Below are 24,639 nucleotides of genomic sequence, written 5' to 3' on the forward strand. Positions count from 1 at the left end.
CCGGGCATTAAAAGCAGCACGGGGCTTCTTGAACTTAGCTGTGCTTAGATCTGCAGGAAGGGACTTGGAAAACTCATGGTGAGTTGGTCCTGGTGTGGCAGAGGGTGGAGGGTGAGCCCTCACCCCAGGCCTTCCCCACAGTGGCCCGGGGGGCCTGGCACCACCGTTTCGTAGAGGAGGGAGCTGGGGCCCAGGGTGTGGCTGTTGCCCAGATCCGTGGAGCAGGTATGGGGAAGCGCCAGGATTCTGTCCCCACCGGTCCAGCCTTGGGACCGGAACTGCTGAGAATTTCAGAGGACGTAGGATAGAGTGGTGACATCCTGCTCACTGGACAGAACGTAAAATGCCCTTGATTTGGTTTCTCAAAACCCTCAGTAAGACGCCGAAGTGCAGATATCGAAGAGAACTGAAGGCACGGACGAGGGCCTCCTGCAGGGAGAGACCAGGGGGTGCAGGGCAGAGGGCGCGGGCTGCCCGAATGGGGCAGCGCCTCCCCGTCGGCCCTTGCAGGTCCATGTCCTCTGTGACACGTCCCTGAGCCACACAGTGTTTCAACTGATGAATTCCTTGTAATGGTGTCGCTCTTAAACTATTTCTGTTTTTAGACAATACCTCTTATCATAAAAAAATACGCTTTATAGATTTTTAACTTAAAAAATTTATCTTCCACTTAGGATTTTCACAGTTTAATAATAAAAAAATCATAAAAATAGCTTCTATTTTTGAGTGCCTGCCAAATGCCAGGGAATTTACTTTGATCCTTTCACCTCGAGAGCAGTTTGCGAACGTGTTTTCCACGGCGAGTGGGCCTCAGCTGTGGGAGGGGCTGCGACCGAGTGGCCCAGTGCCAGGCGCCTCCCCTCAGCTGCTGTCAGCCGTGAGCTTTCAGGGGTCGCGGGTCGCGTGTAGACATAGCCACTGTAGGTTCTGGTCAGTTACCTCCTCTGTGAGAGGAGCAGGTAAGTGAGAGGGCTCCGGAGCCTCCCCCTGCGTGCCGCTCCCAGATCAGGGACAGCCCCTGGGAGTCGTGACCCAGCCCCTGGCCCTGGCTCTGGGCCCTCGGGCACTGGTGGCCAGGCCTCCCTCTCAGCCCTGGGCTGGGCACCAGGGAGCCCACACCCCCACAGCATGTGGTCAGCAGTGGCCTTCACGTGGACGGTAGGACCCCGGGCCGTCACTGCTTGTCAACCTGTAAAGCGAATCCCCAACAGGCCCTGGAATCAGAAGAGTTCCGGGACCGCGGGGGGTGCACTGACTGCGTCCCCGCTGCCCTCCTGGCCCCTGTGCCTGGTGCTGCCCTTGGTGGGCAGCACGCGGCCTTAGGTCTCACTGGTCTCCCCAGGTAGCCCTGGTGCAGTGGACAGAGAGCGTCGGCCTCACCCTGGTCAACAGAGACCTCACCTCCATGCAGCTGAGGACCCCCAGCGGCCAGATTCTGACCTACTGTGTGCTGCAGATGTTCCCCTTCACCTCGGAGAGCAAGCGGATGGGCGTCATCGTCAGGGTGCGCGTGTTCCCCGGGGGCGTGGCACACTGCGGGTTGGGGGGGGTCGCTGCAGAGGTGCTCGCTGCTCGCCCCACACTCTCCTCGTCAGCATTCATTCACATGCTTCATGCTGCTTACAGGTTTTTTTTAAAGTAAAATCTAAACTAATTATACTGAGAAGCTAGTGTGGCTCTAATGCTAGTGACTTAAAATACCCTACCTGAGATGACTAAGGCAGAGTAAATGAAAGGGGTCGTTCATTTCTTAGCCTCTGAGGTCAGTGAAAGCTGGTTCGTTGTCAGCATCAGCAGCGAGAGCTTAACTTAGTGATTGATGACCGTAGAGATGGTGAGATCCTCCCTGTTGACCTTTTTAAGCAAATACCAAAAATATATCTTGGAAGCTGGCTAAACAAGGAAGCTTATTCAATAAAACTAGAAATTTGGGAGAAGTAGTACCTGCCTCTCCATCCAAGGCATCTGTCCACCAACATGTTTTATGTCAGAGACGTCAGCACAGCCCCGCGAGACTGCAGTCGCTCTCGGGCCTTGTCTGCCTGGGAGTCGAGGGCCGTGCCCCACCTCCGAGGACGCGTGCGCGGGAAGCGGCCCCCCGCGCGTTCTGTTAGGGCCGCTGTTCTTTGCGAGGAGCCGTGTGGCTGATGTGCACGTTGGTTTTGTTCCCTCACAGGACGAGTCGACGGCAGAAATCACCTTCTACATGAAAGGTGCTGACGTCGCCATGGCCACCATCGTCCAGTATAACGACTGGCTGGAGGAAGAGGTGAGCTGTCCCGTTCAAAATGCTTCCACGAGATTGAGCGGGTGTGACAGCGGAGTGCGCCGGGTCCCCGTGCACGCTGCTGTCCCGGGGACGCTGAGACGCCACGCTTCAGACCAGACATTGGTGGGCTACCAAAGGCAGCATTGTTTTTCCAGTGTATTATTTTAAATGATTCTAGCTCTCAATTTCGGGACGCAGGAAGGATAGGAGTGGTATTCAATGATGACTCGTTTACTTTCTGTGTGAACTATTTTTGGCTTCTGTGTGAATGCATGTAGGTGTGCAGGGAGGCCCTCTTGAAGTGTATGTTGTATAACTGGTGAAAAAAAGGAAAGCATTACTAATCATTCATGAAGAGTTTCTGAAATATATATGTAATGAAAGATGTACTTTATTTATTTTGTGACCTAAATTATTTGCGAGGAAATTTGAATTTGGATTTTGATCTAATTCTCATTTGTACGTAGGATTCACTTTAAAAAGAGAAAATGAGATACAAATACAACCACCCCTACATTTCATCAAATACTCACTGAACCAGTGTGATATGATCAGCCTCATGAGGCTGTATTATTTGTTGTTTACATTTATGTATTAATAAAAAGTTGGGTTTTAAAGTAAAACTAAGCCATCGCAGCTACAAACATGACCCTTTCTTCTGTTTGCATATTATTGCTGATGCCCCACTGTTCCCGCCTCCCTGTGGGCCCAGCGGCCTGTCAGTACAGGGCCACGCCCCAGGGCCACAGCGAATTTGGCCCAAATCGATGGCTCCTTCAGGCACTTGGAGTCAGACAGGGACATGAATAATTAAACTCCCTGAAGACCTAGCAAAATGCCATAAAAATTACTTATGGTCATAATGATGTGCAATTAATTATAAAATACTTGCTTAATTTATTTTGCTTTATGCGGTCAAATCAATAAATGTCTTGCAGCAGACAGATTATGTCAGGCTGTTTTTCACAAAGATAACTTTATTAAAAATCCTGTGTGCACTTGTTTTCTCATCCTTGTGCATTCTCCACTTGGAGAAGTCCTCTGACCCCCGTCACCCTTCCTGTGGCCCCTCACAGTGTGGCCTCCACAAGGAGGCGGCCACCACACTCAGCATGCAAACGCCAGAGGCAGACCCTGTGCGCTGGGGCCCAGAGCTCTACACACGTGGTCATAATCGGCGATGCTCCGCAGTCTGGAATCTGGGAGGGAGTCAGCAGGAAGGGGCGGCCCTTTCAGACCCTGGCCTCGGAAGGCCTCGGCCGGTGGCGTTGCTCGTGCCGTGCAGGCAGTGAGCTCAGACAGTCAAGTGGTGACCTCACATTTTTAAGTTTTTACTTTTCATGAAAAACACGTTCCCCTGAAGCACTGCTGTTGAAGTGCAGAGCTGGGGCACAGCTCTGGCAGCGGCAGGGCCACCTGCACGTGCATCTGATGCCAGCTCATGTACCTCCCCTGCCTCTGCGTTGGCGGGAGCTGGCCTCCCTGGGGACAGTGCTGCTTGCAGCTGCTTGCCGCCCCTCTCAACACCCACCCTGCCTGCTTCTCCAGGAGAGGCCTTGTGTCTGGGTAACAGCTGTCCACCCCGGGGCCGTCGCACGGGCAGGACGCTGTGCTACACGTTTCCAGAGAGTGCTGAGCCCTCCCCAGTCTTCCTGCACTGGGGCTTCCCCGCGGAGAGGGACTGTACTGTGAGTTTACACAGAGGAAGTGGCGTGTGGCTCCTGTGATCGCCACCTCCTCTCTGGCTGCAAAGCCAGCGGCCTCCGGGCCTGGCTCTGCAGTGTCCGTCACCGTGCGGGTGTGCCCTTCCCAGTCCTCTGGAACCTGCCCCCGTCCACAGGAGCACCGAAGCTGTCCAGTGCTCAAAGGAGCACCGGGGTGTACTTCTGAAAGTACGGGTTAAAGTTCTGGCGGCAAAGTTTGTGTCAAGGCACCCTTTGAGAGAAGATGCCCGTCCCCTTCAAGCAGGTCCGCCCCTGCTATGCCAAGCAGCCTAGAGTCGGCCCGCCGCCCCTCCCGCCTCCAGCTAAGACCGTTTAGTTGTTTCCTGTGAAGGGGAAAACTGTCTTCTGATACTGTGTTGCCTTCTCTGGTGGAATTGACACCTCTTCACACGCCTGTTAAGTGTGTTTCAATTTCTTGTTTTAAAATGCAAACTTGGGTGTCTTGCCTGCGCAGGCTTCCGTTTCCCTGAAGGATGCGACCCCGACCCCAGGGCACGGCCCAGGGACCCTCGGGTCTGGCTGTCTGGTGGCTGCAGAAGCTGCCGCCCTCCCGTGTGTCAGGTTGACTGCGGCTGTGTGCTCAGCTCGGCTGACCAGCAAGGCCAACTTGGGCTCAAATTCAAACAAACGGTGACAACACACAGCGCAGGGGGACTAGGCACCTGCCCAACGGCGGGCTCGCCGCCTCCCGGGATGGCCCTGTGGCAGCCGATTCACCTGGGAGCGGAGGGAGCCTGAGGAAGTCAGCGTCCCCAGACGCAAGCTAGGACTGCAGGAGCCGGCTTTCAGACGGGCCGTCTGGTTTTAGGGCTTCAGGTCTTACCAAACACGGCCACGCGGGGCCTTCGCCTCCCCCACCACACGGCCACGTGGGCTCCGGCCTCAGCCCCGCCGCCCCGTGCCTGCTGTCAGCTCGGAGTTGGTCGCCTCTGGTTCAGGGCTCACAATGCCATTCCTCCAAACCCATGATTTGAGTTGGAAAAGAGTGTGCCTGTCACCTGGGGAGCTGACTGTGCCCCCCGCACCATGACGCCCCCCAAGGGCAGGAAGGGCAGAGGCATGGGGGGGAGTGTGTCCCTGTGGCCCGGCTCCTCGCACGCGTGCCTGTGACGGGTGTGGAGTTGGCGGGGTGGGTCCGCAGAGGAGAGCGGTCGTCACCACGGAGCGCGGCCCTCACAGCGCCACGGGGCCCCTGTTGCTGCCTCCATCGGGGGCTTGGGGCCATGTCCATGTGTGACCTGCGTCTCCTTTTCCAGTGTGGAAACATGGCCCGGGAAGGTCTGCGTACCCTCGTGGTCGCAAAGAGGGCGCTGACGGAAGAGCAGTACCAGGACTTTGAGGTAACCCGCCCTTCGAGGGCTCTGGCGTCCCCTGCTTGCTTGAAGCTTGAGGTCCTGTGGCCACAGCGGTACAGCCACCCTCCGGGGGCACTGGGTTCGCCCCCACGCCCGCGCCCCCACCACCTCCAGTCCGCTGGGAAGGGGTGTCCGTGAGGCGGAAAGGAACCTTTATCTAGTGTTGCAGGTACTCACGTCTCAGCGATCACTGTGCGATGAACAGCCCGCCTGCCTCTGCCTCAGCCCCACAGTCAGGCCCCACCGCACGCGCGCACACACACACGTGTGCCCCCGTGTCTGCCCTCAGAGCCGGTACACTCAGGCCAAGCTGAGCATCCACGAGCGGGCGCTCAAGGTCACGGCCGTGGTGGAAAGCCTGGAGCGGGAGATGGAGCTGCTGTGCCTCACGGGGGTGGAGGACCAGCTGCAGGCCGATGTGAGGCCCACCCTGGAGATGCTGCGCAACGCCGGGGTCAAGGTAGGGCCGGCCTCTGGCCCAGGCGGCCCCCCGGGGGACCACGTCACTCTCCCTTGAGCTGTTCCATTGTGACCCGCGGGTGCGGTCGTGGTGCGGAGCGTGCTGAGCAGCTGTCCCGTTGCTCCCCAGGGCACCCACCTCCCCCTTCCAGAAGCTGCCCGGTCACCCCACCACACGCCACCCGGCCCGGCCCACTCGCTGGCCATCTCCCACCCCGGCCCAGGGGTGGGTTCTTATAACACCCGAGCTTGTCCCATGGCAGCCCCCACACCACTCATGTGCCCCCCATGAAACTCCAGGACCCTGGGCTTCCACCGAGCGTGGGTGCTGGGGACCCCAGCCTTGGGCGGGCATGGGCGTTGCTCACGGACGGGTGGGCCACTGGCCCCCTGACAGAGCAGATATCAGGGTGAGCCTGCACGGAGGCTGCTCTGCCCATACCCTCGCCTGTCCGGTGCTTCCCCTGAAGGCACGCCCACATCCGAGCCTCCGCCCTGACGTCGCCGTCCTGCAGTGTCCTGTCCTGTCCGGTCCTGTGGGGCGTCGGCTTTGTGCTGTGAGTCACTGTGTTCAGGGAACTGCTTTCTCGGCGTAGGTGCTCGCGGAGCAGGAAAGTCAGGCCTGAGGAGTCTGACCCGCGGCTGCCCCAGGACAGGGTGTCTGCTTCCGAGAGTGGACGGGTCCCGCTTGCTTTTGAGGACACACTTGTATCTCTGGATGGGCTCAGCAAACTGCACAGGCAGGTGTGGGTGACCACGGCCCTGTGCGGGGAGCAAGCGGTGCGTTCTCCCCCTGCGGGAGTCCAGGCGGACCCCGAAGAGGAGAGCATCAGCTCGGGCGTCCAGACAGGCGTCAGGGCTGCCCCAGCATCGGAGCCGGCGTCCGAGTTACTAGGGAGTGTCGGGCCTGGAGCATTTCCACTGTACTGTACAGCCAGAAAGTGGGCCAGGAAAGGCGGTTAACTGGAAGCAGGTGACCCGCTCAGCCTCCTGTGATTCTTCACGGTCGTCCAGTCAGCTGTCTCTCACTGGCGCGTGCTGCTGTCAGAGCATCGGAGTGGCGTGGGGTGCTCCCTGCATGCAGATCAGAGTGTGTAGGGCAGTGCTTTGCAGGCTGCCTCTTCACGTTTGCTGTCTGAAGGGGCAGACCCTGTTTTGCCTTTGGGGGTCAGGGTAAGGTAAGGATGGGGCTTCCCGTCGTCCTTGGAAGGCCTGGTGGCGTTGCAGGCCTCGTGCTGCCAGCCCCCACGCGGGCTCGTGGGCAGTGCGGCTCTTGCTCTTCTGTGCCGACTGTGCCCACCTTTGCTGGGACTGTGTCCAGGCTGAGTAAAGGGACTGGCAGTGTGTAAGGTAAATAAAGAGCACAAACCCTCCGGCACTGGGAGTACTAAGCAAAGGGTCCTTATACCACATAAATCTTTTGTGTCCTGTTTCTAAACATGCAAATAGGACACGTAAGACACCTGAGAAATTTGGATAATATAGGAGTGACTAGAAGTTTTTGGCTATTATAGAAAATATATATAAACCATCCTGTTATATATTAAATGTCTTGATTTTGGTTTCTTACTAGTCTAGGGATACTTACGTACATAATGTGTGGCTGTGTGTGTAATTCTTTTAAGTAAAATTAGTATTATTTGACATGTTGTATCTGATACAAACAACTCTGCCTGTTTGCCCATTTTTGAACCTGTTTCCAACTGGAAAACAAGCAGGTTGCATAAGGGTCTGTGGGCCCTCCCAGTTCACTGGCCTGCAGCCCTGGGAGCCCGTGGCCCTCATGTCCGTATGCAAGGTTGTAAACAAATGCTACCTTTGGACCTATATGGGGCCTCATTCACCACAGCCTGGGGACCCCTCACCCCTGTCGTCCATGGGCCTATAGACTCTGCCGCCGGCCTGACGTCTGCGTGCCCTTCCTTGCTCTGACTGGCGACTCTCAGCGCCTCCTGAGCAGTCACGTGGCTTCGGCCAGTTTCCCTCGGCACCATGTCCTCCGGGCTCATCCATGCCGCAGCATGGCCACGCTGGGTGGTGCCCCACTGTGTGTCCACCTCCGTGTGCGGCTCCACGCACCCCTTGGGGCGCAGCTGCTCCCACGTTCTGGCTGGTGTGAATGGCGCTGCTCTATGTGGGTGTGCAAACGCGCACGAAGGCACATGCTCCTAAGCCGTGAAGTCAGCAGTCTGTGTTGCGGCTGAGGCTTGCGGTGTCGGTTGTTCCCCAGATATGGATGCTCACGGGCGATAAACTCGAGACGGCCACCTGCATCGCCAAAAGCTCACACCTGGTGTCCAGGACACAGGACGTCCACGTTTTCAGGCCAGTAAGTCACTGAACTGTAAATGTCTTAATTCACAACTAAAACCTGTTGGCTTGATGAGGATGTATATGCAGTTATTTATTAATTACTAAATATCTATTTTAAAAGAGAAATGTCATTTTCTTACTTGATTCATAAAAACATGTTAGAACATATTTCTCTTAGTCACATACAATAAATGTGATCAAAAAGCTGCTTTTTGGTAGTGCAAAACAAGGTCTAAATTCAAAAGTATTCTGCTATACTATTAGAATTATGTATCAATAATTATCTATTTTAAAATAATATGCTGCCATCGTTTTCTATTCACTTTATTAAGTGTATATTGGTGAAACTTACGTTTTTCTATTGGTTACGCGGCTTGTGGTCCAGAAACTGCTGCTTGAGGATCAAGCTTTAAATACAAAGTAGGAATGTTTTTAATCTACTGCCATTTTTAAATTTAATGTTCTTCCTTAATTAGCTCAGAGAAAATTAATAGAAATAATCTAAATTTATGTGTTCACTGTATTAGTTATGACTAAATTTAATTCAAACGAAAAAATAAAGTTTCTTGGGTCTTGATTGATGATGGGTGAACAGACATTGTGTGTCTGTGTCTGTTCTGATGAAGCACTTACACCTACAGAAATAGTTACTTGAATATAATTTACATGTAAATGTAGTTTATTTAGAAGCATCAGAATCACAAATTAGGCCCTGCAGACTACTATTTGCAATTAAATTATTAATGATTCTGATAAAACTTAAGATCAATTTTTGTTGACTTTTCAGTGTTATAGGACTATAAATTAAAATTTTCACCATAAAAACTACCTATTTAAAGATGAGTCTGAGGTTAATTTTAATGAATTAAAATTATTTCAGGCCTACAACGTCATTTCTTTTATGTCCCATAAAATCCCTGCAAAAAGAGTGCCAAAAACCGGTGTATTGGTGCCTGAAATGTTTTCATTCTGAATCAGTGGTATTTCAAGGTTATGACTTCATTTTTACTCTTTTAAGTCATTTAATCCTCAAGATTTTGTGCTTTCCTGAGCCAACGGAGTAAGTTGAGCCCATGGCGGAGGAATAAGCAGTCTTATCAAAGCATTGGCGTCACTTGGCATACTACGAAAAGAGGTGCCTGTAAATAAAAGCTGGGCGTGGAACCACCCCGTCCCAGCCTCTCCGTGGCCATGAGCAGCACACTTCCCGGGCTCTGGCAGGTGCGCACTGCAGTGTGACTCAGGAGCTGTGTGTGGTGGTGAAGCCCGCCCACCGCGCTCCTGCTCTGCGAGAGTACCAGAAACTAATTGCTGATGCTCAGGAGCCCTGACGGAAATGCTCCGCCTCAGCGCGCAAGCCCGTGGGCTGGGCGCCCTGTCACCTGCTGCCTGACAAGCCAGCTCCGTTCACCGTCTTACTGTGACTGTGGTACTTTTACCTCGATCTGCACTGTAGTTTCCTGCTTTGAGCTGCTGCAAATTGGAAAACAGTTGGTGTTACAGGAGCGGGTGTTTATTCCCAGCTCTGCCCGGAGATGTGAGAGCAGTTCATTATAGGACTTGCTGCTAAAGTGCCTTTGGTTGTAGGCAGTGTGTCTGAGGCCCTCACAGTGGTTCGTGCCGAAGGGCTTGCTTGTGGTCGCGCAGCCTGAAGTAGCTCTCTAATCGCTGTTTCCCCTTGCGGAGGTGACCAGCCGGGGAGAGGCCCACCTGGAGCTGAACTCGTTCCGCAGGAAGCATGACTGTGCCCTGGTCATCTCCGGGGACTCGCTGGAGGTGAGTGCGCTCTGACGGCACAGGTCCGTCCGCTCGTCTCCCGGAGGCCAGGCTGCGCTCTGACCGAGCACGGGTCTGCTTTTCCTGCAGGTTGACTAGGGGCTTCCCGAGTCAAAGGTGTTTATCAGCTGCTTCTGCTCATCTCTGCTGTTTGCAGGTCTTGACGGCCACAGCAGTGGCATGTGGTCTGGTGGCCGGAGAGATGCCACAGCAAAGTCAGAGCGGTGTTCAAGGTAGATTTGTTTAGGCTTAGTCAAAATTCTCTTTAGGTGCTAGTCCTCATCTCACTGTTAAGAGCTTGGCTTGCCTTAGAGTCTTGACTGTGCTGCCCACAATCTTGACCTAAATTTACCAAAACCGGTATTTCCTAAAGGGCACCCTTCCAGACAGAGGAAGCCTGAGCGTCCAGGCCCCGAGGCAGTGAGGGGTGGCCATGTCCTCCTCATCCTGCTCATCAGGACGGCAGGCCGGGGCCGCAGAGCGGCCCTCTCCCAAGGCAGCTGGCCACGGGCCTCTCTGGGGCCGTGTGTGTGCCAGCTCTCTACCCTGCACAAGTGTCCCAGAAGTCTGGGCGAAGCTATGCCATTTCTGCGACCCAGCCCTGGCTGTGCGGAACACCGCAGCGTCACCCCCCCAAAGGTCAAGCAGGCCACAAGACCAGCCAGTTGGAGGGAGGAGAGCAGCCCCAACGCGCTGCCCTGAGCTGCCACAGGGTCGCACTCCTCACACCGCGTAGCCTGGCGTGTGGTTCAGTGCACAGACCAGTGTCCTCGGGAGGACAGCTCCCGCTCTGCACCCACCCACCCCCGATGCTGGGCCCCCTGGGCTGTGTGCTGCCCACATCCCGCCCCTCAGTGTGGCAGAGCATGTCCGTCTGGCTTCCTGGACAGGTGGCTCAAGGGGGTGACTGCCGAGACCTTCTAGGGAAAAACATGCCTCTGGTCCCTGCCTGTTTGATGGCCACGTGGCTGGTTGATTTCTGCGTCAGAAGGAATCGCCCCTCAGAGTGTTAAAGATGTTCTGCGGTGCTGCCCAGCACCCCAGATGCCCTCTGCCTCCCAGTCGTTGTCAGGACCACTTGGGTCCTGTTCCTGGCAGGTTGCAGACCCCCATGGTGCATAGAGCTCCATGCCAGTGGCTGGGGTGCGGTCTGCACTGTGTCTTTCCAGCCTTGGTCTGGGGGACAAGGAGCGCTCCTTCCCCCACTTCCAGGCCAGTGCCGCTTCATCCTACCTCCCGAGCCTCCCTCTCCAGAGCAGGGCGCCTGCCCGCCAGGTGGCTTCCCTTACTGGCTCGTGGGCACCACCCGCCAGGTGGCCTTAGATTTCTCACGGCCTGTTAGCACCTGCCCGCCTGCCTTCCAGCGCCCCCGTTGTGCTAACTTCTCCCCTCTGGCCTCTTTGCAGGGTTATGTCTTTAGAAACCTCTCTTTATAGTTGTTTTAATGGGATTTGAGGAAGGAGCAAAAGTCTGTTTGCACTAAGTCCCTCCTCTTTATGAGTGTGTATTTTAATTAAATATTTGCTATTTTTGTGTCCCAAAAACACACGTACATGGTGGCCAGTCGAGCAGAGAAGGCCCTCCCCAAGCCCTGCTCTCCAGATGCGACGTCCTCCACCCCTCCTTGGTCTCTCAGGGCCCCCATCTCCTTTCTGCTGCGCCCGCCGCGGGCAGGACTGAGCTGCTCTGGGGCTCGGAGGGCAGCATGTCACCCCCTGAGCCCCCGTGCTGCCAGGCTTCTGCACCTTCTGGGAACTGGCTGGGGTCCCACGTGATGGCGACCCTCCCAGTGGTGCCTGGGGTACACGTGTGCATCTGTCATGCTCTGCCCGTGGGTGTCGGGCCCTCGACTGGGAGACTGCGGGGTGCACTCACCTGCCACCTTAGAGTGGCCTGTGTTTCAGTTTGTCAGCCGGTGTGAACTCGAGCCTGCAGACGTGGCCCATGTTTATCGTGTCTTCTACATGAAGCTTTCATGTGGACCTTAATTATAAATATCTTACAGGAGAGGCTGCAGCCAAGAAGCAGTGACTCTTTAAGATGACAGGGCATTTGTTTTTCTCATATGCCGACATGTTCCAGAAAGGGTAGAGATGACTAACAAAAGATGCATGAATTTCATCAGGACACGGTAGGGTGTAAGTGAGAAAGTCAGAGCAAAGGGAAAATAAGAGTGAGGATAAGACCCATCGGCTTTAAGGCTCAGGGAGGCACCGCGGGGCCCGGGGGTCTGCTAGAGGCCGCACACCTTCCCAACGGAGACCAAGAGGGAACAGGAGCGGGCACGCGGCTGCAGACTCCATGCCCGTGCCCCACACGTACCCGGACGTGCACCCTCACGCACACACCAGTTGCCCGCTGTTGCTGCAGGGGATGTGTAGCATAGCTCCCCGGTGCCCTCTGGTGTGAGGTACAGGTGGTCCGGAGTGGGCACAGGCTGCCCGGCAGGCCTCACCGGACACATGCACACGGTCCCTGCAGGTGAGCCTGCTGTCAATGAGAGTTGGTGCCACAGGGTCTCAGAACCTGGGTTGGGTCTCTAGCAGCCTGGCCTTCATGCTGGGGTGATTTTTAGAGCACGTGGGGACCCCACAGCCTTCATGCAGCTTTTCAAATCTTTATTTCCCCAACCAGGATGGGGAATTGAGGGTTGATTCTGAGAGTATTTTACATTAAAGACAAAGGTCTTTTGGGCCGACTGCTGAGAAGGAAGACAAGGGCTAGTTGGGAAGCTGTCCATCGGGGGTCCTCCAGCGTCTCAGTCACATAAGAACTGGCACCTCGCTGGGCCCCTGTGCAGACCCCTGGCCACCACGCTGTCTGTCCACACAGACAGTTGTGTGGCCACCGTGCTCTGTCCTGCGCGGGCCTTGAGCTGGCCCCGCCTGCTGCGCTGCATGCCTGTGAGTCCCGTCCATATGTCTCCACTGAATCCCCGCTGGGCCAGGGGCTGTAACCGGGGACAGGGACCCAGGAAGCATGCCCACTGCCCGCTTGGAGGAGGCCAGGGTTTCCTGGCCGCTGTTCTCTTCCCGTGCCCGCAGATGTTGGCACGTGGCTGACAGCAAGGGCGTGACCAGGTCTCCCCTGCAGGTCTGCCTGAAGTACTACGAGCTCGAGTTTGTGGAGCTGGCCTGCCAGTGCCCGGCCGTGGTCTGCTGCCGGTGCTCGCCCACTCAGAAGGCCCGCATTGTGGAGCTGCTGCGGCAGCACGCCACAGGACGCACATGCGCCATCGGTGAGCCAGCCTGGGCGGGCGTCGGCAGGGTGCGTGCCAGGGCCAGTGTGGCCTTGCCCAGCTAGCATGGAGTTCTAACAGAAACCGTGGCCTGAAACTTACCCCGAAACGGAAGTGTGCCCAGTCTCTTGCCCCGATTCTGCCCACACTAGCCAGTGTCTCAAACAGCTTCTGCTGGTAGAGAAGGAAGCGAGGCCACGTCGAGGCTGATCACGTCATCTCACCGTGTCCCGTGCCTCCCAGGTGACGGAGGGAATGACGTGAGCATGATCCAGGCGGCGGACTGCGGGGTTGGCATCGAAGGGAAGGTACGTGCCTCGGCCACAGCCTCGCCCCACGGTGCCTCGGGCCGCCAGGGCCACACACCGGGTCACAGCGACGCCGTCTTTCTGTGGGGTCTCTGTCATGAAATGCAGGTAGAAAGCAGAGCCAGCAGGGCCAGAGCCCCGCAGGGTCATGCCTGGCCTTGGAGTGGTGCGCAGGGCCCTGGGGCCTGTGGTCCCCAGGAAGCTGAGCTCAGGCGTCACAATCCCCAACACCCCAGCGCACCACCATTCCCTCAGGTCACACACGGGCTTGTCTGCACATCCGTGTCACCCAGCCGACTCTGAGCTGTGGTGTGATGTTTGTCTTCCACACTCACAGTGAAACACCCCCCAAAAAGACCTGGAGGTGAGCCTGGCTCTTGTGCAGCATCCCCCTCGGTCCTGCACCTCCTGGACCTTTCAGCCCCACCCCAGTCCACAGCATCGAGGGCTTCTCATCAGCCTCCCCTCTTACCTCTCAGCAGCTTTGCCAAGAAGCAGGTGCTTGTTTTTCTAAGTAGGGGGTCCCGGGCCTAGAGGATTCTTCTGCAGACACCCAGGGGCACTGGCTGTCTAAAGGCAGGGCCAAGTCCTGCCCCTTGATACTGACAGACTCCTGGCGAGTTCCTTTGACATGAAAGTCAGCTCCCTGTGGGCAGGTGTCCCTGGTGGCCTGTCCCCCTCGACGCTGGACAGTTTCAGTCTTGTTTCGCCTGAGCTCTAAGAGCTCAGTGTGCAGTGCGGCTGCCAGTGGGAGTGTCTGAGCAGGTCCCCTCGCTGCAGGAGGGGAAGCAGGCATCCCTGGCGGCTGACCTGTCCATCACGCAGTTCAGGCACCTCGGCAGGCTGCTGATGGTGCACGGGCGGAGCAGCTACAAGCGATCTGCGGCGCTCGGCCAGTTCGTCATGCACAGGGGCCTCATCATCTCCACGATGCAGGTACTCTGCGACGCATCTCCAGGCTCCGGCGGGCACGCGGGACAGGGGCTGCGGGGCAGGGGCGGGGTGGGCCTGACGCTGCTCTCTCTCCAAGGCCGTGTTCTCCTCCATCTTCTACTTCGCCTCGGTCCCTCTGTACCAGGGATTCCTCATGGTGGGGTAAGTAGACTCCCACCCAGGCCCCCTGCTCCTTTCTCATCTCCACGGGGAGGCCCTGATCTTTGTTGGGAACAACGTCAGATCTGGGACATTGTTTAAGCGTCACTGAAGCGAGGTGTGTGTAGTTTTCCTGAGCATTAGCACCCTGGATTTGGTAGGAATGGAGGAGAGATGCTTTTAAGTTAAGTGTCCTCAAAAACAAGTGATGACATCAGCTTTGTCTACGTGGAAAACAAATACACACAACTGGACAGGAAGCAATGTGATGCTCCTAGGAAATGAAATCTCATGTCTGTGATGGAAAAGCCACCTCCCCAGGCGTGCAGGGCAGTTCAGTGGCACGTGGCTCAGGGTCTCACCCTCACACACCAGCTCTGTGGGGGAGGGCCCCCGGGCTGTCAGTGACCCTCCTGAGGCGCATGCTGGGCCAGCAGAGGCAGTCCTGGGCCCTGCAGGCTGCTGGCAGGTCATGGGCCACCCCCCCGTGCTTAGCCTGCCCTTGGGTCTGCCACCGGCCTGAGGCTCTGGAAGGGGCTGTGCCCTCCCCTCCAGAAGCAGTCCTTGGCAGAGCCCCCTGGGGCCACACTGCTGCAGCCCGTCCCAGAAGCTCACAGTGCATCGGAGCAAACCAGCAAACTGAAGGTTCTGAAGATGCCTGGTAACAGCATGTTTAGCATCGCTGAACCAAACCCCCTCCTTGCCCAGCGCCTGTGAACATCTCATGTGAGCAGCACCCTTGGCGACAGACCAGCCTAAACCAGCTAGAGGCATCCTGCACGGGGTCCTCTGCAGGCAGCAGCAGCTCCTGAGCGGCGCTCGCCCTGGGGCCCTTGGAGCTGAGGCTTTGATTTATGTCCTTGCCGGGGACTCAGCCTGAGTGTGTGCACCTTAGAATGGCTGGGTGTCGTCTCAGACAGACCGGGGCGGGTGGTGTACCCAGACGGAGCGGGGGCACTGCAGCTCGTCCCTGCGGGGCACGGTCTGCCCTCCCAGCATATCCCGCTGGGAAAGGGTAAAGTACATGAAAAACTGCTTCAGACCCCAGGCAGCAAGAACCGATCCCTGAGCAGGGGGAGCAGCTGTGAAACTTCTAGAATTACCAGCTGAAAACCCAGAGCCTCAGGGAAGTGCAGATTTCTAGGCACGAAAACTCGAACCGTTAAAAAATAAACAAAGTGCACTCGATCAAAATCAAAAGTCTTCAGTCTTCTAAAGACAGTATTAATCAAATCAAAAGGCAGATGGGAAACCCATTTTCAGTACATACATCTGACCGGGGTTCATGTCTGGAGTATTGAATGATTTCCAGAAAACTCAATTTTTTTAAAAAAGGCTAGAAATTTGATCATAAATTACAAAAGATGATAAAGGAATGGCCAATAAGCCCATGAAGATATAATTAACACAGGAAATACAGACTTAATAGATACCACTGCCCAGGCCAGGCTAGGGAGATTGTGAGGACGTGTGGGGTGCCAGGAACCCCCTGCCCCTGCAGGTGCTGACGCCAGCCCTCCACCTCCGTGATTCCCCACTGTGACACGAGGACTGGCGTGCGTGGCTTCCTAGCCACGTTCATGATGCCCAGAGGCTGGGGAAACCCAAACGTCCACCAGCTGGCGGGTGGAAGTGCAGGCCAGGTTCCAGCCTACAGTGACGCGGCAGAGCTCACAACACCACCCCAGGCACACGGGGGCATGTGTGCCATCCCGTCTACACGGAGCCTCAGGGAAGCAGACCCGGCCCGTAGTGCCCGCCTGGCCCTGTACCAGGTCGGCTTGGGTGGGGTCCCCGGGGGCCTTCTGGGTGGTGCGGCGCTCTCCCCTGGGACCACGGCGGACCGTACGCTCTGTCCAACCCCATGCAGAACACATACCTCCGTAGAGTAATTTGGTCGGGGGTGTGGGTGAAGATTTTTTTAAAAGGTTGAAAAGCTAGAGATTCTGGCATGAATAGCAAAGAGTTCTCATCGGCGCACTTTACACAAATAGAGTCTGCTTGTGCACTTCCCTGTGGTCATGGCGAGTCAGGCGCTGCATGCTCTGTGCCCCGCGATCAGCGGGCTCCTCACGGACGTGACCTGTATACCCACATTCTTGGGCCCTTTCAGCCCCGAACTCCCCAGTGGGAGTTGCTCAGAGAATTGAGAAGAGTAGGTAAAGGTTTGGAGGAAAATCGAAAAGTGTTAGTGTGTTCAAACCTAGTAAGTTCAAGGTTGAATTTGTAGGTCAAGAACCCTGAAACCCAGATGCTTGGTTGGAGATTTCTGCCCGCTCGCGGCCTCCAAGAGCCCAGAAGAGTGTGAGGCAGAGCAGCCCCTCCTTCCGAGAGGGCGTGCCGCTCACACCCCGCGCCGGCCTAGAGAGGAGAGCAGCCTGCCTCGGTGACGGTGACCCTGTCACGGTAAACCAGTGCCCACAGATAGCCTGGTGTCCTTGGATTTCCTCCTGGCTGGCTGCCACTGGGCGGCTGCCCCAGCAGGAGAACTCGCTCGCTCAGCCACCTCCGAGATGACGGAATAGACACACTTTCCCCCGTACCGTCTGCCAGGAACAGCCGAGGTCCTGGACGTCACGCATGAGCATGTGTGAGAAGGCCCAGAGGGCAAAGGTGGGCCAGGCGGGACCAGCCGTGGGGCGGCACGCTGAGAGCTGGGGGATCCCACAATGAAAATGGAAAGGGCGCGAGGGCAGAAAGCCCACGGGCACCTGTGCCTTAGCCACAGGCTGGAAGGGGCAGCCGGCAGGACAGCCTTCAGACCATAGCTGCTCTGTGCCAGCCAAACACCCCAGAGAAGCTGCCCCCCACAGCCCTTGGAAGGTGGGGAGCAAGACTTCCACCTGTCGAGGCTGCAGCATGGTGCCCCAACTCCCCAGCCAAGATGAGCAGCCCCCCTGGGTGTCCGCTGCACAAAGAACTGCGCTCCTGCTCAACCCCTTCCCCACCAGACTCAGCCAGACCCAGTCTGTCAGGCACCAAGCGTTGGGTTAGCAGAGGACAACACGCGGTGGGAGGAGCATCTTAGAGGGGCACACAGGGCAGTGGGCGCGGGCCTGAGACGCCTGGGGGTTGCCAGCGCTGTGGGTTGGATGTTAGTGAACCACGGGCAGAGGCCCTAAGGAGCGCTTACCAGCACTCAGAGCAAGTGAAAGAAAGAGCAGCAAAGACATAGCAGAACCAAATGGAAATTTTAATAAAAAATACGTAACAACCAAAGCCAAAGGTGCAGTGGGCTCAGCAGCAGCAGAGGGTCCAGGGGAGCTGGACGGGAAGAGAGGACATTGGAAGGTGCCATCGCCACAGCAGTGAGAGCAAGAGCTCAGGGACAGGCAGGCATGTGGCCCGCATTCCAGGAGGAGAGGGCGGGGCTGGGGAAGGACTCGAAATTAGGCTAAAAACGTCCCATTCCCCAAAGATGAGAGCCTTCAGACTCAAGATGGTGATGCACCCCACAGGAGATGAACTTGCGGAAACCTGCACCTGGACGGCCTCACAGCGACGGAGCATCTGCGGACGACGCAGAGAGGACCCCCTGCCCGGGGCAGCCGTTCCAGCAACTGGGACCATGCAGAGCAGAGACCAGAAGGAGGGCGCACCACAGAACGCATACCCAGCAAAACCCCCTTCGGGAATGCAGGGAATGGTGTGCGAGCCTCGTGCCAAGAGCGTATGATGGGCGCTCAAAACTCAGCAGCAAGTGAAACTTACTTTTAAACAAAACAAAAAAAATATGTGCAGTGAATGTGGCAGTCTTATTTGTAATAACTGGAAATGGGAACAACCCACAGGCGCTTTGGTGAATGACTCGCTTGCAGGAGCCAGATGGCCCCTCAGGAACTGAGGCCGTGCGCTGTCGGGGTCACCAGGATGAGGCGCCCAGGCCCCCTGTGCATCATACCTGACAACCGTACATGAACCCACGTGACCTCAGAACACAGCTTGACTGAAAGACCACAGCAAAGCGGACCCCACCGCCCGTGGACGCTGCCTGCCGTGCTGGGGGCACACAGCCCCTTGCTGCCGCCTCTTTTGCGTTCTCTTTAGTGCTTGAACCTCTGCCTCTGATCCTGGAGGTGTGTGCACAGCTGTGCTGAGGACGGTCCTCATGCTAATCGGACTCTGCTCTTGGCTTTAAGGTATGCGACTGTCTACACCATGTTCCCCGTGTTCTCACTCGTGCTGGACCAAGACGTAAAGCCGGAGGTGGCACTGCTCTATCCCGAGCTCTACAAGGACCTTGCCAAGGTAGGCCGAGGCGCGGGGGCTTCTCCCGGCTCCCCACGGGGTGTGTGCTGCGGGGCAGTAGGCGGGGCCGACTGCCAGGCCCTCCCCAAGCGGGCTGTGAGTGATCCCCCTCCGTCCTGGTGGACAGCTTCTGTGTCTCCACTGGTATCATCCTTTCGAGTTAAACTTCAAAAGGGGAAGCATACCAGGGAAAACATTTTTCTCAGGTATTCGCAGTAAAGCTCTGATGTGCGTAAACTTAAAAGTTTGAAGGGTCCTGCGAACCATCTGTGGAGCTTTTGTGAATTCAGCAACTAGACTAATGAGCTCGCCCAGCAGCTGGCAAGAGCTCGTTTCCTGTTCTGCCCGAAGCTCGTGTGCTGTAGGTCCTCGTCGGCACTGCAGCTGGACCTCTGCCCGCACACGGCACAGCTGTCCCACATGGGATGCACAGGGCTGCCGACTGGGGTTTCCCATGTGTGTGCACATCTCTTTCTGGTTGTGACTCTCACAGTTATATCTGAAAAGCGATGGGCAATCTTTTTCTGTCTGAGACCCATTCGCTATTGTTGCAGTGATCCCGCCAAGAAAAGCCACACCCCGGGCGCCACCTCCCTGAGGCTGTGCAAAAAACCTGTCATTTGGCCTAAACCTGAGCTCTGTTAAGGTTGAATATTTCAGCTTATCATATTTATTATGAAAGCATATTTCTGTAGCATAGAAAACATCTCCCACGGGGTGGAAGGCCCACTCAGCTCTCCAAATACAGATTGTGGTGAGTTTGGAACCTCCCAATAGGCCGACTTCCCTTGGACCGACACCAAGAACAGAATCCACAGGTGGCTGGCTAAATGTAGGGTGCAGCTGGTAACCCGAAATGACCAGCTCAGAATTTTAAACTGTGGCAGTGTGGCCCAGTGGAGAAAGAACTAGATCAGGCATCGTGCAGCCAGGCTCAAGTCCAGTTAACCAGTAACCAGTCGGACTGGTGCGGGGTAAGGCATGTTGATCTTCGGGCTTCCTGGCGTGAGGGTCTGATGGAATGAAGATTTTAAAGTGCCTTGAAAAACAAAATGCCCACGTTACTTTTATAATCAGGAAAAAAATACAGCTCATTCACTAGTATAGTACAAAGTAAGATGAAATATCAAGCATTATATTTGATCATTTATTTCATAATATAATAAGATAGATATGTATGTCAAGCATTATTATCATGATGATATCACTGTGACTCTTACAAGTAGAAGAACTTTTCAGTTTGATATGGTCACATGGTGGGACCATCAGTCACTCCATAAAGCAGAATTGGATCAAAGACCCACAGACTATAGGAAGCCAGTGCAAATAGTTACAGTTTTAGTAGGTGGTATATTTTCCGTATTTCCAGAGATCCAGAAATGTTTACTGAAAACCGCTGCCTCACAAGCATCACAGGAAACAAGCTTTTCATGTCAGCGCATAAAACTGGATGAGCAACCCTAGAAATGTAGGCAGCCAGTGTCTGCACCACAGCAGGTGAACCCAGGCGAAAAGAGTCCTGCTGGCCGACCGTTGATGTGGGCGGGCGTCCTCTCAGGAGGGCTGTGGGAGGCGCCATTGCCACCCGCCAGTGGAGGTGAGCCTGGGGACAATATGCTGTTTCTGCTGCTTTTAAGGATTCAGACTGTACCCGCCAGCATCTTTCTTCATGGATACCTACATTACTTTGTCACAAGAATATGTTTACAGGGTCACAAATACCTCACAGGAGTAGCTAGCCAACTCTTAACTGTGGGCCCCAATCAGTGAATTACATGCCATTTGCTGACTCATGTGCACATGAAGGGATGTCATGTTCTGTGAATGACATTGTTAAGAAAATGAAAAGACAAGCCACAGCCCAGGAGAAAACATTTGCAAATCATCCTTCTGACAAAGGACTTGTGTCCGGAACATGTAAAGAACCTTCGAAACTGAAAACAATCCCGTTTTTTTATTAAAGTATCATTGAAATACAATCTTAAATTGGTTTCAAACGTACAGCAGAGTGGTTCCACAGCAGACAGTCAGAAGACCAGGCTCGGCGATCCCCGGAGATGACGACGTGCAGTGGCAGGAGGTACATGGAGAGGCTCAGGCGCCATCTGTCATCAGGTGAGAACAGGGACGCGCCCCACGGCCCGTAGGGCAGCGAGGTCCTGAACACCAAGACTCCAGCGGATGTGCGGCTGCAGAGGCTGGGCCACCGTGGAGATGCATCTGCTGGAACGACCCACCTGCCGTGGGGCTCACCGACTGCTAGGTGTCCACCCAGGAGAAGGGGAAATGTGTGTCCTTAGAATCTGGACACGGCTGTTGATGGCAGTCTCTCGTAACTGCCAAACACCGGGAACAACCAGAGGTAGTCAGTTTGGCAGTGGAGCAGTGCTCGGCCCCAAGACTGGCCATCTCCGTAGCAGCCCAGATGAGCCTGAAACAGGCTTGGCCATGCAAAGGGAGCCAGACGCCCGCATGTGTCTGATGCCGTCTTCCAGACCCTCTGGGAGATGCAGAGCCGTCAGGACAGAGGACAGACCAGGGCTTTCCAAGCCTGGGACTGAGAAGGGGCAGCACAGCGCAGCAGCTTGGGCGTGAGGGAGCTGCCCGCCTGGCCAGTGGTGGTAGGAGGCTGCACGTGTCCGAGCCTGTAGTCCTGACGCCAGCATGGAGGCGGGGTGGGGTGCAGACTGACACATGAGTCAGGCTCACGCGGATGAATCACATAACCACTTAGGAGGAAGCGGCCCTGAGTCCCTGGGAGGGGCGTGTGGCTGGGACCACAGATCGGCACCAGGCCTTGGCCCCACGGGCAAATGTGTCTCTCACAGGGAAACTACCCTCTCTGCAGACAGGGCAGAGCCAGCCAGCCAGGGACAGGGGCTGCACCGCTGTCCCCGATGCCTGGCACCTCAGAGAGGTTGGGTGGGCCAGTGCAAGCCAGCAGCCCCTGTACTGCAGAGCCAGGGTGCCCAAGAAGTGCCCACATACTGGCAGCGGCCAGGATCAGGGCACACGGAACGGCGAAGCGACAGTGGGGCTGGGCTGTAGCCCAGAATGAAGTCAGTGTCTCCGTCCCGCTGGGTGGACAGAGCTGGCACCTCCACATGGGAGCAGCGTATCCCCGGACATGGAGGGACATGGCTGGGAGGTCGGAGAGCCAGGTCTGCACCGTCTGCAGGCAGCTGCCCGTGACTGCGCCCTCACAGAAGCAGACACCATCCTCCCAGCGTCGGAAGCTGCATCCCTGAGAGCCAGGATCAGGGCACCCCGTGCTCCACTGGGGCACCCTGTCTGCCACGTCCTTCCTAGAGGGCCAGTCATCAGAGACACTGGGAAAACACATGGGACTTTCTGCAGCATTGCCGATGTCCCCAGGCCATGGGAGGGCCCTGGACAGAAGGAGGGTGCTCGTGGGAGACTGGGCCTCCAGACAGCTGGTTGGAGCAGGACCTCAGGGCTACAGGGACCCAGGTCTGCATGGCACCAGGCTGCCCCAGCTGAGCACACCTAGGACACCACCCAGAGCGGCTGCAGATGAGCAGGCAAGATGAGGAGACCCTTCAGCCTCCCTAGGACAGACTGATGGACTCATGTGCTGCAAAACAAAGTCCCTCAGAAGTTGTAAGATCTCCTAACGTCCACTGCTGACCCCGGCCTGAAGCAGGTCAGTGCAGGTCCAGGCTACACATTGGCCAGTGCCCTGTTCTTGAGTGGGTCCCAAATGTTCTGTGTAGTTGCATTCACACCCGAGCGTACTCTGGGAGTTACATTCCCTTGGGTGGAATTGGACTCATCCCTGAGCGAGTGAACACAGACTTTAATAAATCAGTAACCACGATTTAAACCATCGAACGAGAGGCGGCAGCCACGGTGAGCAAGCTTCCAGGAAGTTTTGTGCCTGCCCGCACCAGTGTCGCCCACCCTTTTGTTCTCTCATGAGGAGGTAGACACGGTCAGGGGTCTTCCTCCACAGCGCCGTCACACCAGGGTCAGCGCGAACTCACGGGCCATGCCCGTGGCTGCAGCACGTGTCACCCTCGCCTGCAACAGGTCTTGATGGCCTGTGCCCTTTCAGAGTCACCAGGGTAACCTTTCTAGTCCCAGATTGCTCCAAAGTTACTGTAATTTGGGGAATATGAGAAAAACAATTATTTTCTTTTTTTCTAATAGCAATCAAGGGAAGTACACAGAGAATATAGGCTGGGAGAGTAAATTAAATTGGGAAAAGTGGTTAAAAGGCAGGGGAGAAGGGGCCCCTGGGCCTCTGGGTGGTCCAGCAGCTGCACACCCTGCGGGTCGTGTATGCAGTTGGCACGCGGTCCCTGCATCTGTGTCCATCACACATGGCAAGGCCACGGTGCTTCCACACCACCAGCCACACCGAATGACCAGTGGCCGCTTCATCCACATGACCTTCAGGTGGACTAACCTCCCAGTTTGCGTGATCTTATTTGTCCAGTTTTGGTTGATGTAGAGAGCTAGAAATGTACTTCTGAAGCCCACAATATTTAACATGTAAATACAGTAATAGCACAGGAAGGGTGTCAGGACGCAAACCCAGGTCACCCGGCTCTGGCAGACGTCCTGCAGGAGGGAAACCCCCTGTGAGAGAGGTCAGCAGCGATGTACGGACGTGCCCTTTGTCTCCTGAAACCACAGGCAGAGGGTGTGGGCCCCGAGCAGGGCGGCGTCATCTGTTTGTGAGGTCTTGTCTTCTGAAGCTCAGGTCTGGGCCCTGGGGCAGGTGGCTATGCCCAGCTTTCAGACCGTGTCTCCAGTTGCCTGTGCGGCTGCTGGGGGTGCATCTGTCCTGTTGTGCTTCGCTTCGTCGTTCTGCAGCCCCCCGGATCCGGAGCTATAGCAGCAGTCGACGAGTTTGCAGATCCTGGCGAGGGAGAAGCGTCATGCTGCCTTCGGTCTTTCAGCATAGACATTGGTGATGATTGTGCCACACAGATAGTATTGAGTAGACATCAGCAGATCTCATTATAAAGTACATCTCTTATTTTCATATAAAAACACTACAGTTAAACTTTCTCTTAAAATATTCAAATGAAATTAGCCACACACTTGATTACATGTGAACGTTACGTCCGCAAAGACCAAATAGCCAGTCCAGTCAGAGAAAGGTACTTGGGGAATATTTACTAAAAGGGCCTATTTAAAATATGTGAACATTTAAAGTTTTCTGCCTTTTTTAAAGTCAGTATTGCCTTCTAGTAAGTTACGTATTTGAATCTTTCTTCTCGCACTTACCTATAGTCTGGACTCAGCCTCAGCTGAAACTTTCACTGACTGACGCTTGTCCCCAAGGATGGTACTGGAGTCGCACAGCCACCTTGTGTGTGTGTGTGTGTGTGTGTGTGTGTGTGTGTGTGTGTGTGTGTGTGTGTGTGCTGAAGGGCTGTCGACCAGCTCTAGGCGACTGGCTCACACTTGACCGCCCTGGATGTCGTCGAGGGTCGCACCCTCTGCTGGGGGCCGTCTGGGGATGCATCCCTCTGTGGTGTCCTCGAGTCTTTGCTATGGTGCATTTTTTCCTCCGTGGATTTTACCGTGCCCTGTGGCTCAACCTGCCCTGCTGCAGTGGCGGAGAGCCCTTTCCACGGCGGGGACACCCCAGTCACACACAGCACCTGTACTGCCCAGCCCCGCCGTCCAGTCTGCGGTGCTCCTGTGAATGGAAACGAGGGCTGCCCTCTCTCCAGGGCCGTGCCACGGCACATATGCAAATACACAGAAAGGCGCCAGTTAACATAATGGTCTGGGCGGTGGTTCCGGTCGTGGTCTCACACGGCCTCATCTAACGCGCGTTGCCTCTGACCAGTCCTTAGCACCAGCAGGTCAGAGTGGGCAA

General features: G+C 55.8%; 1 protein-coding gene across 8 annotated transcripts in view; it reads left to right on the top strand.

Annotated features, from left to right (window-relative positions):
- Positions 1-24,639, top strand: part of ATP9B (ATPase phospholipid transporting 9B (putative)) — a 220,758-nt gene that overhangs the window by 189,675 nt on the left and 6,444 nt on the right. For 2 of the 8 annotated variants that reach the window (XM_057504303.1, XM_057504306.1), the window contains exons 16-27: positions 1,343-1,504; positions 2,177-2,269; positions 5,250-5,333; positions 5,638-5,808; positions 6,278-6,364; positions 8,038-8,136; positions 9,807-9,896; positions 12,990-13,134; positions 13,303-13,442; positions 14,223-14,378; positions 14,473-14,537; positions 18,674-18,782. In XM_057504303.1, coding sequence (XP_057360286.1) covers positions 1,343-1,504; positions 2,177-2,269; positions 5,250-5,333; positions 5,638-5,808; positions 6,278-6,364; positions 8,038-8,136; positions 9,807-9,896; positions 12,990-13,134; positions 13,303-13,442; positions 14,223-14,378; positions 14,473-14,537; positions 18,674-18,782 — 1,401 coding nt within the window. The remainder of the gene's footprint in view (positions 1-1,342; positions 1,505-2,176; positions 2,270-5,249; positions 5,334-5,637; positions 5,809-6,277; positions 6,365-8,037; positions 8,137-9,806; positions 9,897-12,989; positions 13,135-13,302; positions 13,443-14,222; positions 14,379-14,472; positions 14,538-18,673; positions 18,783-24,639) is intronic. The other 6 variants (XM_057504308.1, XM_036884303.2, XM_057504304.1 and 3 more) reach the window with 5 other exon arrangements.

This window comes from Manis pentadactyla, chromosome 6 (assembly GCF_030020395.1).
Source record: "Manis pentadactyla isolate mManPen7 chromosome 6, mManPen7.hap1, whole genome shotgun sequence".
In the NCBI taxonomy this organism is placed as follows: domain Eukaryota; kingdom Metazoa; phylum Chordata; class Mammalia; order Pholidota; family Manidae; genus Manis; species Manis pentadactyla.